Consider the following 12918-nt stretch of genomic DNA (forward strand, 5'->3'; position numbering starts at 1 on the left):
TACCTAAACCAGGAAGCCCTTATGACGGTCATTCCTGCTTTTGGTCTGTTCCAGTGCACCTTATATGAGTCTGCCCTTGAAGGCCACTTGGGTACTACATATTTATTTTATTCAATGTATTTGTCCACCCGTCACAAAACAAGTGGCTGTGGGTGGCTAACAGTAATTTTTTTTTAAAAAGGCAGTAGAAAACACCAGAAAGTACAAAACAAACAATTGGCAGGCAAGATTAAAAGAACAACAGAAACAACCAGTACTACAGCCATTGCACATGCTCCAGCCAGAGCTTGAATTCTTAAGGCCAAGGACGCTTGGTAAAGAGATGGGCAGCATACACATTTAATAAAGAATGATAAAAACACAGTCACCTCTTGAGGGCCTTGTGGCAGTGGAACATTGTGGCTCGAGTCTGATTGTTGTTTCTTCTTTCGGGCTGCCAGGTGATCCCAGTCGCTACCCATTTAATGAACAACGGCAGTGGAGTTGGGGTGTTGCAGTGCCTAGAACATATGATTGGCGCCTTGAGAGGCAAAGTGATGGAGGTGAGGCGGGCACCCCGGGTTCTGCCCTGTGAATCCAGATCCCTTCTTCATTTGTTAGTTCAAAATAACAACTTCTAGCTGTGATCTTCTAAAGACGGCCAATTGCTTGACTTGGCTTCTCTCTCCCTCCCACCAGATCCACAACCATTTCTCTCACAAGCCAGTCATCCTGATTGGATGGAACACGGGAGCCCTGCTAGCCTGCCACGTAAGTATCTTTGCCACCTGTCCTTCTGTCCCCTAGGCTGGTTGCTCTGTCCCGACTTAAACATTAGGAGTTGGAAGAGAGGCCCTTCGGGGCACGGTAACATTAGCCGTAATGTTATCAAGTAATGTGATCAGAACGATTGATCCCAAGACAAAAATGGCCTTGCCTGCTGCCCCGAAGACTTCACGATGCAAGTGATTATTCTGACCGATGCATTTTAAGGCACATCAGAACAAGAACATAGCTGATACAGATAGCGCTCAGTTTATGAGAGCAGTTAAGGATTGCTGTCCTTAACTAGATTCCACAGTCATTAGGCGAGGCAACCTTCTGTCAGCTTCCCACCACCAAAGTCAGTGGGGAAGCCGCAGAAAGTTCCATTCCCAGGGTGCATCTTGAATTTGCTCTCTCATTTTCCTCCGGAGGCAAAACGACCATATTTGGTTGCAGGAGCCAAGGTGGCTTTGCTGGCCTTACCCGGTCCAGAACTTGTGCATCTGCAGCCCTTCCACAGAGTCACCTGTGGCTCCTTTTGTTTCCCCACCAGGTTTCCGTGATGGAAGATGTCGCAGCAGTTGTGTGTCTTGGATTCCCTCTCTTAACAATAGATGGACCCAGAGGGGTAAGAATGAAACGGGGGCCGGGAAGAACATTCATTTCGGTTCTTAATCACACTCTTTGTGCTGCTGTTTTCTGTGCTTACGTTGCCAACTTTGTACTGAAGTGTTATAAAAGACCCATGCTAAGAAGATTATGTAGAATAGAATAGAATGAATGAGCTGGAAGGGACCTTGGAGGTCTTCTAGTCCAGCCCCCTGCTTAAGCAGGAGAACCTATACTATTTCAGATAAGTGACTGTCCAGTCTCTGCTTAAAAAACCTCGAGGGATGAAGGACCCACAACCTCTGAAGACAAGCTGTTCCACTGGTTAATTGTCTTCACTGTTAGGAAGTTTCTCCTTAATTACAGGTTGCTTCTCTCCCTGATTAGTTTCCATCCATTGTTTCTTGTCCTGCCCTCCGGTGCTTTGGAAAATAACTTGACCCCTTCCTCTTTGTGGCAGCCCCTCAGATATTGGAAGGCTGCTATCATGTCAACCCTAGTTCTTCTTTTCTTTGTTGTTGTTCAGTTGCTAAGTCATGTCTGACTCTTTGCAACCCCATGGACCACAGGATGCCAACAGCCTTCCCCCACCCCCACCCCCACCGTTCTCCATTGTCTCCCTGAGTCTGCCAGACTCATGCCCACTGCGTCACTGGTGCTACCTGGCCATCTCTTCCTCTGCCACCCCCTTCTCCTTTTGCCTTCAGTGGGAGAATGATGGCCTATCTTACAGTCACTCTAAAATGCTCTCTCCACTGTAACAACTTTTGAAACTTTTGTTTTGGGGCGCAGGATGTCGATGACCCTCTTCTGGATATGAAGGCACCGGTTCTCTTTGTGATCGGCCAGAATGCTCTCCAGTGCAACACGGAAGCCATAGAAGATTTCCGGGAGAAACTTCGAGCTGAAAACAGCCTGGTGGTGGTGGGAGGGGCTGATGACAACCTCAGGTGTGTGAGCCGGAGCAAGTCACAACATCCTTTTCTCTAATATTCTAATACTCTATTATTGATTCCGCCAGTGGCTCAGTGAGTGACAGGCACAGAAAGGGCCCTACTCACGAAGACTCAGGGGTCTTCTCAATGTCTCTAGCCTTACTTGAATGCCGTAAATTTAGGGGAATAAATTAGAAACAGAGCTTGCAAGAATATGGAGGTGGTTGATTGAATAATTACAGATCCCATCTTCCCCCCCATCCCCACCCACTCTGCCTCCATCCTCCCTTTGTGTCTTTGGTTTTAATGTCTGATTTTAACTTTTATGTTTTAACTGTATATGTGACTATAAGACGCCCAGAGTTACCCTGTGGTAAGATGGGCAGCCAATACATTTTATAATTAGTAAATAAGTAGGGGTGGATGGATGGATGGATGGATGAAGGGCATGCAGTCTGAACCCAACTTAAACATTTGAAAGCTGGAAATAGTAAGGTTCTGCAATGCCAGTTTTGTTGAAAAAAAATAAATAGCTTTTTTGTTGTTTGTGTGGTGCACATGGATCTGTGCACATCCAGGTGAGAATCACCTACCTGCCCAAGTTGAGGGAAATGGCTGTTTGTCTGTCTGAATTGTCCCCTGCTCTTGGCTTTCTGATGGTGAAAAGTTCCAAGAAGCAAGGAGGGATGATGGAGAGCAGGTAGCTTTGAAGAAGGAATGTGGCAGAACGTAGCCTGGAAGGAGAGGAGAGGAGGGGACAAGGAGGAAACTCAAGATTGCCCACCCGTTGACCCTCTTCGTTATAAGGAGGAGGGAGGGAGGGAGGGAGAACCTGCTGTGAGAAGTCAGAAGGTGGAATCCTTGTGTTGTCTGTTTCATGACTTGGCCTACCTTGAAGGGCTGACGTACCCTTCAAGGTAGAAATACCCTCTGGATGTTGACAAGCTGTTTTTTTTAATAGGATAAGCAAAGCCAAAAAGAAGTCAGAAGGCTTGACTCAAAGCATGGTGGACAGGTGCATCCAGGTGAGAGCAGCTGCCTCTTCTCTGCTGCTGTGAGCTCCCTCTGGCTTGAAGGTTTTCCCCCATCAAGCTGATGAGGCTTTTCTTCTTCTGGGACCCAGGACTGCCTATTCTCTTGGGGGCACCTTTGACTAGCAATGTGATCTCACTGATTGGCTGGCTTTGTAGAATCCCCTCTCCACAGGTAGTCCTCGACTTACAACAGTTCGTTTAGTGACTGTTCAAAATTACAACGGCCCTGAAAAAAGCGATTTACGGCCATTTCCCCCACTTGTATTGTAGCATCCCCATGGTCACGTGATCAAAATTCAGAGGGCTGGCAACTGACTCATACTTACGACGGTTGCAACATCCCAGGGCCCTGTGATCCCCTTTTGCGACTTTCTGACAAGTCAGTGGGGAAGCCAGATTCACTGAACAACCCCGTGTTACTAACTTATCAACTGCACTGGTTCATTTAACGACTGTGGCAAGAAAGGTCATAAAATGGGGGCAAAAGTCACTTAACAAAGGTTTCACTTAACAACGTAAATTCTGGGCTCAATGGTGGCCGAGGACTGCCTGTCCTTTATGATCAAAAGTGCCAAAGTGAAGCTGCTTCTTCCCTCTGCAGGATGAGATTGCTGACTTTCTGACGGGAGTGCTTACTCGAGCCGACAGCCACACGGGCCCTGATCCTCGGGATCTGGACAAGAAGAGAACCGCCCGGGAGACAGCCAGGCGGGATCTGTCTTTCGACCTGCCAGACAGAAACAGCCGGCCGGCCTCTCCAGCAACCAAAATTCCGGCTTCACCTTCTGGGTCAGAGGTGAGGGAAGTAACAGAGGGAAAAGAACTGTTGTGTTCCCCCCACCCGGCCCAGAGCAAATGCTGGATCGAAGATAGCTGATAGGGGAGACTTCTTTGTTTGGTGATCTTCTCTTGCAAGGTTCGCCAAGCCTTCTGGAGGTCTTTGTGTTCCTGGAGCAGAGGCATCCAATCGGCTGCAGCTGGAATGCAGTGAATTTGGGGTTGGATCTAGCAGGATTGCTTTCCTGTAGCTTTTACTTGGAGAGGATCACATTACAGGTTGCATGGAAATGAAAAATCCAGTCAAGCCCTATATATGGGCAGTAGCTGGGAAAGGAAAAATTTCTAGGCATGGAAGACAGATATCGGCCTATTCCCTGAAGGTCCATTGTCTGGCTCGATTCTCAAGCTGCCTTCGGGAAGATGCTCGCTTTAAGCACCGCTGCCCTTCAGTGGGATGTGACGGGAGGAGCAAGGCTAGGAGGCGAGCAGGGGCCGGGTCGGTGAGCGTTAATCCTTCTCCATGTGCTGCCGATCTCCTAGAGCGGAGGCTCTCTTTTCCTAGGAGTTCTCCAGTGTCTCCAGCAGCCCTGCCTCCAGCCCCAAGGCTAAAATGGCCGTGTCTTCTCTTCAAAAGTCCAGCCAGGTTGGTGCCAGCCAGTTGCTGAAAAGGTCTGTGCAGCGAATGGAAGGAGCTGTGATGTACAAGCAGGCCCAAGGTAAGGCCAAGCCCCTCTTGCGGTGCTGCAGATGGGCCATCTCCAGGTGGCTTCCATCGAGTTCCTGCTTTGGTCTGCAGGCATCCTTCAAGATGGGGCTTCCTTCTCCGGGGGGATCCCAGTGACAGCTTGGGAGCAGAGGCCAGGTGACAAACGGTAGGCAGAGCCAAATGCCCCCTTCGGGATGTTGGCCTGAGCAAGCACAGCCTGGAGAGAGCAGCTGCTCCCCACTGTTGCCGGGCAGAGCTGGGCCTGCCCTGCTGCTCTGCTTTTTCTCTGAACATCATAAAATGTTGTTAGTATGGTGAGAGGCATGAAGGTGATGACGATGATGAAGAAGAAAAAGACTTCCAAAATAAGCAGAATCAGTTAAATTGGGGAACCTTTGGTTAAACACAATCAGAATTAAAGGGATGAGGGGGATGCTGAAACTTCTCCCAAGACACGGAATCACTCTTCAGTGGGAAACCCATGAGTTACACACAGGTAGCCCTTAAGTTACTACCAGTCACTAAGTGAACAGCGTCCCAGAGCTACTTCCAGTTTGGAAGTTCTGACAGCTGCTCCCCCCCCCCCCCATGGTCAAGGGATCACATCTTGGGTGGCTGGCAGTCACAGGACTAGGATTTTTGGTGGGGTTTTTTTGCCAGAAATGGGCATTTTGCTGGTTTCCAACAAAAAATGCCATTGGGTATAATGGGTTTGTTTAACTACGCCGTGTTCACTTAACAGCCACCATATTTATTTAATGACCACTTCCAAAAAGGTTATGAAATAGGGTGCAGATACATGGTGACCTGCTTAACGACTGCCACAATTTACAGCTGTAATTTCAGGCTCGGTTACGGTCATGAATCAAGGGTTACCTATAATTCATTGCCTCTTTTTCTCATTAGTCCCCTTGTGGGTCAGAATGTTTTTCCAACTACTCTTATTTTCTTAGTTTTAGATATCTAAGCTTTTGTTTTGCTTTAAATGTCAGTCATTGACAAATACAATAGGTACCCTTGTTCAGACCTCTAGATTTTGTTCGTATGAGTTGCATACTCCAAACCAGGTCTACTGAAGAACAAGCAATTTAGTTCAGTTCAATTTCCCTCTGAGAAAGTGGTAGGATGTTGTGAAATGGCACGGAATGATGTTGGTTGTGGCTAGATTGCTTTCCAGAAACATCCAGTCATCCTGTGTCCATCCAAGTTCGTTATTTGATCCACCTGGGAGAGAGCTTCAATTTCTGATTACAGAATAACTTTAGAGATCTGGAATGTGTCTTCCCTTTATTATTAACCATGCCTATAGTAAGAGTTCCTTGTGCTGTGCTTTGAAGGCAAGACATTGAAGAAGGTTAGAAGAAAGAATCCTAGACATTTTGTCAGAAATAGGGTAGGATTGGGCTCTTAAGAATGACCTCACATGCTCATTATAATCCTCTCTGTGTGTGGACCTTTAATCTCTGCCCTTCCTTAGAATAGAACCCTTGCAAGAAATTTGTGGTCCATGTAACCGGTTTCCTCAGTAAAAACAGCAGAGATTCTGAAGGCAAGGAAGAGTTGTCCTGGTGCTTCCTTGGGCAAGCAGCACAGAGGAAGCCGCTGATGTACCAAGGGCAGGGACCTGGGTACAGACCTGTTCAATATTCTCCTGTCTCATTCTCTCTTCAGAGCTGTCCCCGGATGCAGGGGAGAAAGAAGAGCTTCGGAAGCAACTAAAGAGACATCAGGCCTCCAGCCCCACCCATGGCAGCAAATCTTCCAAGCGAGCCAAAATTAAGGTGACCATCGTCTCTCATGGGGAAGCTGCTGGCTCCGGAAACGGCACATCCTTGGATGGACCGCCAGAAAGTGAGTCCTGAGAACCGGAGCCACTTATACGTATCTGGAGGTGGGCGGTGCAGAAGATAAAGTGGCATCCCAGGTTTTCCTTTGTTCTGCTCAACGGTGAGCAAAGCAGGTTTGATCTGGCGGCTAGATTCCGATCTGGGATAGGAATCTCCTGAAATCCTGTATTTTGCAGCCTGCAGAGACTTGTTGGAGAGCTTGTTCTAAAGAATATTTCAGCATTACAAGATGTGACCGTTTCTTAGCTGCAGTTTCGATTTTGTGGATGTGAATGTGTTGCTACGGTTTATAAAGCATAAATGTAATTGTACAACTCATTACGAAGACAAAGGGACACGTAGCACTGGGGTTGCAAAACTGAAGATTTTTGTGAATTTTGATCGATGAGAGGCAGGTCATGACTCAGAAAAGATCTTTCCTGATTCTGGAAGCTACTACTGAACCCATTATCCTCTCCTATGGTTTGTTTGGTGAAATGTTTGTGTTTTCTGAGTTGCATTTCATCATGTGGTGAAGGTGATAGATGGATAGCAGAATGAAACTTCATGAAACCTGCCCAGTGGTCGGTCTAGTTGACTTTCAACTCTGCCCTGGCCATGGCTTCCCTGCCAGAGTCACACACCAGCATTGCCACCCCCACCCCAACAGCAAGTATTCTCTTGAGAAGGGCAAGCACTTCCATGGACTCAGTATCTCTCATTGGAAAAGCCTTTGTTTTAGTCAGTGTTTTTTGCCTAACTTGTTTTTGGATGTGGTTACCATAGGGGTCTCCAACCCCCAACCCCCCCCCGCCCCTCCCGGGCTGTGGTGGCAGCAGAAGCAATTGTCATTCAATCAGGGTCATTCTGAGTGAGGTTAAGGCTTTGGAGTCATTTCCACCCTTCTACAGCAGCCCTTCATGTGGAGCAGGACTGAATAAACCGACCTCAGCACACTAGGACTGGAGACTTCCAAAGCTGTACAATCTTATACTTTTTTAAAAAATCTGCCTGAATACTAAACTATTCAACAGTAAAAAAAAATACCGTACAAATTAATTAATTTGTATTTGGTCATTGAAGCATAAATTTATCAGCTTTGAAAGTCTCGGCTTTTTTTAAAAAAAATGTAATTATCCAAACTTTATTTCTCTTTACAGAAAATAATGAAATGCAGAAGTAAACTTGAACCAAACAAGAGTTCCCTCTTACCATACGTGGACAGGAGGAATGAGCAAGACAATTTTTTTGATTTGTATCCAAACACTGCAATAAATACATAATTTTAACTCATTTCTGTTCCTGTGTATTTTATAAATATTTTAGGAGAATGCTGGCAAAGTAAAACCGATTAAGAGAAGTCCTGCTGTGAATGACTGACTGATGAGAAGAGGTGTTTGGCTAGAGAAGAAGTGATAGTTGGTAGAGCTGCTGCTGTATCTCATTTATGAAGGCAGGGGTGGAGCTTCATTTGCTTTCTTGCATACTGTAAAAGCTGAAGTTTGGTGTGTAGATTGTTTGACATCTGCTGAGTGAGCAGCAAAGTATTGTGGTGTTTTGCGTCTTTTTCACAATCGTGACAGTTTATGACCTGCAAGATGAATGGAGGTTTTTTTCCCCCTTCAATCCTTTGTACAGGTTGTTAGAAGGAGGCTGATTTTGTATGTTAGGATTACCTGATTCTTCTTAATCTATATTTTCATTTTACAGTAGCTGCAGGGAAGTCTGTTGCTGTGACTTTGGGGCAGACGATGGCCGGTGCAAAGGAAATGACAGGATTGCTTGCCACTTCGATGTGAGTATCTGCAGGCACAGCCCAAGATGCTGGTTTAGACGACTTTAAAAGGAGAAAAGCCTCTATTCTGGATGGCTCGTTATGCTACCTTCAGATCAGAAGCAATAAACCCCACAGAACAGTCCTTGGAAAGCCTTGCTTCCCTGGTGGTGGGCTGTCAGGGGGCATCTGCCTGGGCTCCAGCAGGAACTTGTGATGAAGATGGATGACGATCAGCTTCTTTTAATGACCCCATAATCCCTTGCGGGGTGGAGTATGGGCAACTGAATGGAGCTGAGTGTTTACTGGCCGGATGCCCTTCCTGTCGCCAATGCGGAGTTATATTCAGCAGATATATTCCCATGGTGCCCAGAGAGAGAAATATCTGCCTCTACCTAGAATTGAACTCACAGCCCCCTGATTGTGAGGCAAGAGCTTTAGGCCACCGCACCACTCATGAGGATGGATGACGATGTCTGCCTCTTATTAATGGGGAATTGGCCGGATCTAGCAGAACTCTGTTTTTAAGAGAGGTACGTGTCATGTGCCAATTGTGTCTACACTGGCACTTACTAGAAGAAGTGCTGCAATCCAACCGCACAAAGAGAAGGCAGGTGTGTAACCGAGAGGATGCCTAAAGAGCAGGTGCAACAGCAGCTGTATGCAGGGAAGCTGAGACTCTGGGAAAGCAATATTTTGTGTGCAGGCAGTTCCACAGCTGCCTCTACCAACAGCTCATTTGTGCACAGAAGTCTGTGCATAATCCACCCAGTTTAACTGCCTCAGACCGACTTTCTAGCTCCATAACTGCATTTCCTTTTTCAATTTCTAGGCCAAGTCCTGCAACAGACAGCCCCTCCTCTATCAGTCCCACACCCTCAGTTACAATCCCCAGCAACACGACTTCTAGTGCTTTCCATGCTCTGCAGAACAGACTTGTGACCAGTGGCAGCCCTTGCTTGCAGGCTCAAGCTGCCGGTGCGCTCCCAGGTAAATGCAGGCTGTGATTCAGAGGCAGCCTTCGGGGAGTGGGGGGGTGGGTGTATGATAGGAAGGCTGCCTCCGACATACAATCCCAATGAATCAGCTGACATGCTGTCCTCGATGGCCACGTCTAAAGGAGCGCTTGTATTTCCTGATGTGGCATTTCTGTCTTCCGTTTCTCTTTAGGGGCAGCTTCAGCCAGCAGCCTTCTACAAGGTTTGAGCTTCAGTCTGCAGGACATCAACACGAAGCCCGCTGCTCTTCCAGCCGGTGTTGCCACTGCTGGGTCCTTGGCACAGGTAGGCAGTAGAGGCAGCACAGGCCTGAGGGCAGCGGCTCATGCCAACTTGCAGGAGTCCATTGTTAAATTTTCTGGAATTTTGCAAGTTGGTTGAGAGCAGAGCTAAGCTGCAACATCTCACACACAGCTAGCAGTGGGGCAGCGGCAATGGCAGATCTGGGTCTTAAACATTTACGCGCACACCCCTACCCCTTTCGGTAGGTGGAAAATGTGCATTTTAATGGAACGTGGAAGTGTGAAATAATGGGCAGAGTCTGACCAAGTGGAAACCTGAGTGTGAAGCTTAAAAGAAGGTGAGCTTAAGGAAAGTTATAATGAGTCTCCACTTATACAAAAGATGGAGGTGAACGGTCACTTCTTCGCCTTCTGGAGAAAGTTTTTATTCTTCCTTTTTACAGGGTGTCCATACATGGCTTATTGGACCAGTTGGCTACTTGGGATCGGAAGACCTGAGTGTGGCAGACTAAAGACGCCTCCATTTAAACTCTTGGGGGTCCTAAGAGGAAAATGGTTCTGGTTGTGACCTTTTCTCCTTTCCACCGTGCAGAACTCGGCCTTGAAGACTCCAGCGCCCCTCCAGAGCCTGAGTGCCATCACGACCAGCGGAAGCACAATCGTTCGAACGATCCCAGTCGCCACCTCTTTATCTTCTCTCGGAGCCTCGGCTAGCGGGAAGCCCACCACCATCCATCAGCTGCTTACCAATGGGGGGCTGGCCAAACTCGCAAGCAGCCTCCCTGGTTTGGCTCACATCTCTGGTCAGGGGACAGGTAAGAGTCCAGCTGCCTGGGCCGAGGAAAAAGGAAAGGGCTTCTTGGTGTGGCTGGCACTTGATTCCGTGTCTCCATGACACAATTAGATAAGAGAGCAGCCAAAGAGTTGGGAGTTGAACTCTCTTATTATTTCATATGGACTCGCCCCACAGGTTTTAAAAAAACTCACGCCTTACGGAGGTGTGCCATTAAGACAAACTTAAGGTACAGTTGCAGTGTTCATGGTTGAGGCCCAGCCTGGGAAAAAGATTCCCCATTCCTGTCCTGTCAGTGGGGCTGTTGGGAAAAGCTGTCCAGAAGGCTCCCTCCCGGAATGGGCATCTCGGGGCCTCCGGTAACTCTTGCCTCCCTCCCCTTTGCCAGGCTTAAAGGTCCCAACCACCATCACAGTGACCCTCCGGGGACAGGCCAGTCGAGCCGCCACACTCGGCCAGACCACGGTGGCAGCTGCCCAGAGCCAGTTGGAGGAGCAGACGCAGCTGCTGCTGCCCCCACCGCAGCTGCCCCCGGTAATGTGCGAGACAGGCTGATCGGAGGCCTGGGAGGGAGGGAAGGAGGGAGGGGCTTTGCCTTGTGTAGGGGGGGTTGGCATCCACCTGGAGACCCAGTTCTTGATGGCCATGGGGCCACTCCGTGAAAATCTGCTCTTTCCTCTCCTAACTACAACTTGCCACGATGTTTTGTCTTGCCTTGTGCTGACCGCAGCATTCTTGGAGCACAGCACGATTTTACTGGCCTCCCTTTTGGTTCACTCTGCCCGTCCCATTTTTCAGGTTGCAGATAACGCAGCTGGGAATGTGGCCTGCCCAGCTTCTGGCCCCATTCCTCCCAGTAAACGGTTGCCACAACTGGACCTTGGCAAAGCCCAGAGCGCTGAGAGACTCCCTGCTGACCCCCCATCTCACCCATCCTCAACGGTCTCGTTGTCCGTAGGTGAGAAAACCTTGCTTTCCCTCCCTGCTGCTAGAGCCACCAGGAATTCCATGTGTCTTCCTGTTAAATAGCACCCAAGAATAAAGGAGAGGTTCTTCTGGTTTTAAATCTCTGGTTTATGTTACACAAGTTGGATCAAAGGTCAACTTTTCTGACAGCTGCTCCTTCCCAGATTATACCCGTCCTGGCTAATGCCTAATGTCCCAACTGTGTCCCTCCAACTCCTGTTAACCCCAGCCCCATCACCTGTGTGAAGCCTGGCATTAAGCATGGTTTTATCGGCAATTCTGTAGTGTGTATTTATGCATTTTTACGAAAAGGCCAAAAATCCTGGACAGTTTACTTGTTCACTTTCCTGACTTTCCTTGAATCATTGCCATATTTACAGGTTCACCGAAATTATGAGACTAAAGACACTCAGTTGCTAGAGGGTAGCTTGGAATGCCTGGCTGATTTGAAGGCTGCTAGCAGAGGTCACAGTAAGGATTAGAGAACCATTTTGTCAGTCTCTGAGGAATCCGGGCCTATGAGATGCTCAGCAAAATCCAGGAGCTCAATTACAGGAGTTGGTTGTTTAACATGACATGAACCATCTCCTTTCTCCTTCTCCTTCTCTAGTAACTACCACCAGCCCCATGAAGACCCTCTATGTGATGTCAGATGCCAAACTGTCAGCACTCACAAAATCTGTCATGGCAGAAGCTGCGTCTGTCCCCCTGAAAGCCACAGCTGTCCAAACAACCGCTGCTGCTTCCTCTACTACGGCTTCCTCCCCTCCTGGGGCTGTGACCTTTGCCACCTCAACGACAAGCAGCACACCTGGCAGTTTGGGGCATTCTAAAGTGGGGCCTGTTTTGCAGTCGGGTTCCAAGACAGTGATACTCACCTCTACGCTGACGGCTTTGAAAGCTGATCGGAGCCTGGGACAGAGAGGGGAGATGACCCTGCCCAAAGGGCATGAACTCGGGACCATGGAAACTCTGGGCAGGGTACCATCTGTCATGGATGACAGCAGCACCATCATCCACACCCGGGAGAGCCTCACAAACAGACATTTGCTTCCACAGGGTATGCTGCCTTCCGCAGCCGGCACCACGCTTATTACTTTAAGCAGCAACCTAGCCGGCTCCTCCATCATCCCCGCAGCTGGGGCTGCCCTGAGTCAGAAACCAGGACCTCCCACCATTTGACGTCTTCTTTGGCTTTAGCACGGGAAGTAAAATTTGAGGCACCGCTTAGCATTCCTGGCTTCCTTGACAAGAGGACACATTATTTGGTTCCTTTGACCCTTTTAATAAACTTTTTGTGTATGTAGCACCTTTTAATTGCTCTATAAACTGGCCTTTTTTTCACAAGTATTAAGTATGGGCTAGATGCTTCTATTTTGAGTTCTTGAGTGGACATGCAGTGTGTATAAGGGAGGCATAACCATTTCATTAAAGACGAGGTCAGGCTGTATTCAGTGCATGAGGCCCTTCCCAAATAAACAAGGTAAAATGGCATAAATCGGGGTGTCAAA

General features: G+C 48.1%; 1 protein-coding gene across 4 annotated transcripts in view; it reads left to right on the forward strand.

The window, feature by feature from the left end:
* Positions 1–12736, forward strand: part of KANSL3 (KAT8 regulatory NSL complex subunit 3) — a 19927-nt gene extending 7191 nt beyond the window's left edge. For all 4 annotated transcript variants that reach the window (XM_034430719.3, XM_087875747.1, XM_034430720.3 and 1 more), the window contains 15 exons: positions 441–542; positions 679–750; positions 1298–1372; positions 2146–2303; positions 3250–3313; positions 3924–4118; positions 4665–4818; positions 6480–6659; positions 8345–8429; positions 9241–9398; positions 9579–9691; positions 10241–10463; positions 10830–10975; positions 11240–11399; positions 12018–12736. In XM_034430719.3, coding sequence (XP_034286610.2) covers positions 441–542; positions 679–750; positions 1298–1372; positions 2146–2303; positions 3250–3313; positions 3924–4118; positions 4665–4818; positions 6480–6659; positions 8345–8429; positions 9241–9398; positions 9579–9691; positions 10241–10463; positions 10830–10975; positions 11240–11399; positions 12018–12589 — 2457 coding nt within the window. In that variant the 3' untranslated portion in view covers positions 12590–12736. The remainder of the gene's footprint in view (positions 1–440; positions 543–678; positions 751–1297; positions 1373–2145; positions 2304–3249; positions 3314–3923; positions 4119–4664; positions 4819–6479; positions 6660–8344; positions 8430–9240; positions 9399–9578; positions 9692–10240; positions 10464–10829; positions 10976–11239; positions 11400–12017) is intronic.
* The last annotated feature ends 182 nt before the right edge of the window (positions 12737–12918 follow it).

The sequence above is a fragment of the Pantherophis guttatus genome, chromosome 9 (genome assembly GCF_059756535.1).
Source record: "Pantherophis guttatus breed Tessera chromosome 9, ASM5975653v1, whole genome shotgun sequence".
NCBI classification, from domain to species: domain Eukaryota; kingdom Metazoa; phylum Chordata; class Lepidosauria; order Squamata; family Colubridae; genus Pantherophis; species Pantherophis guttatus.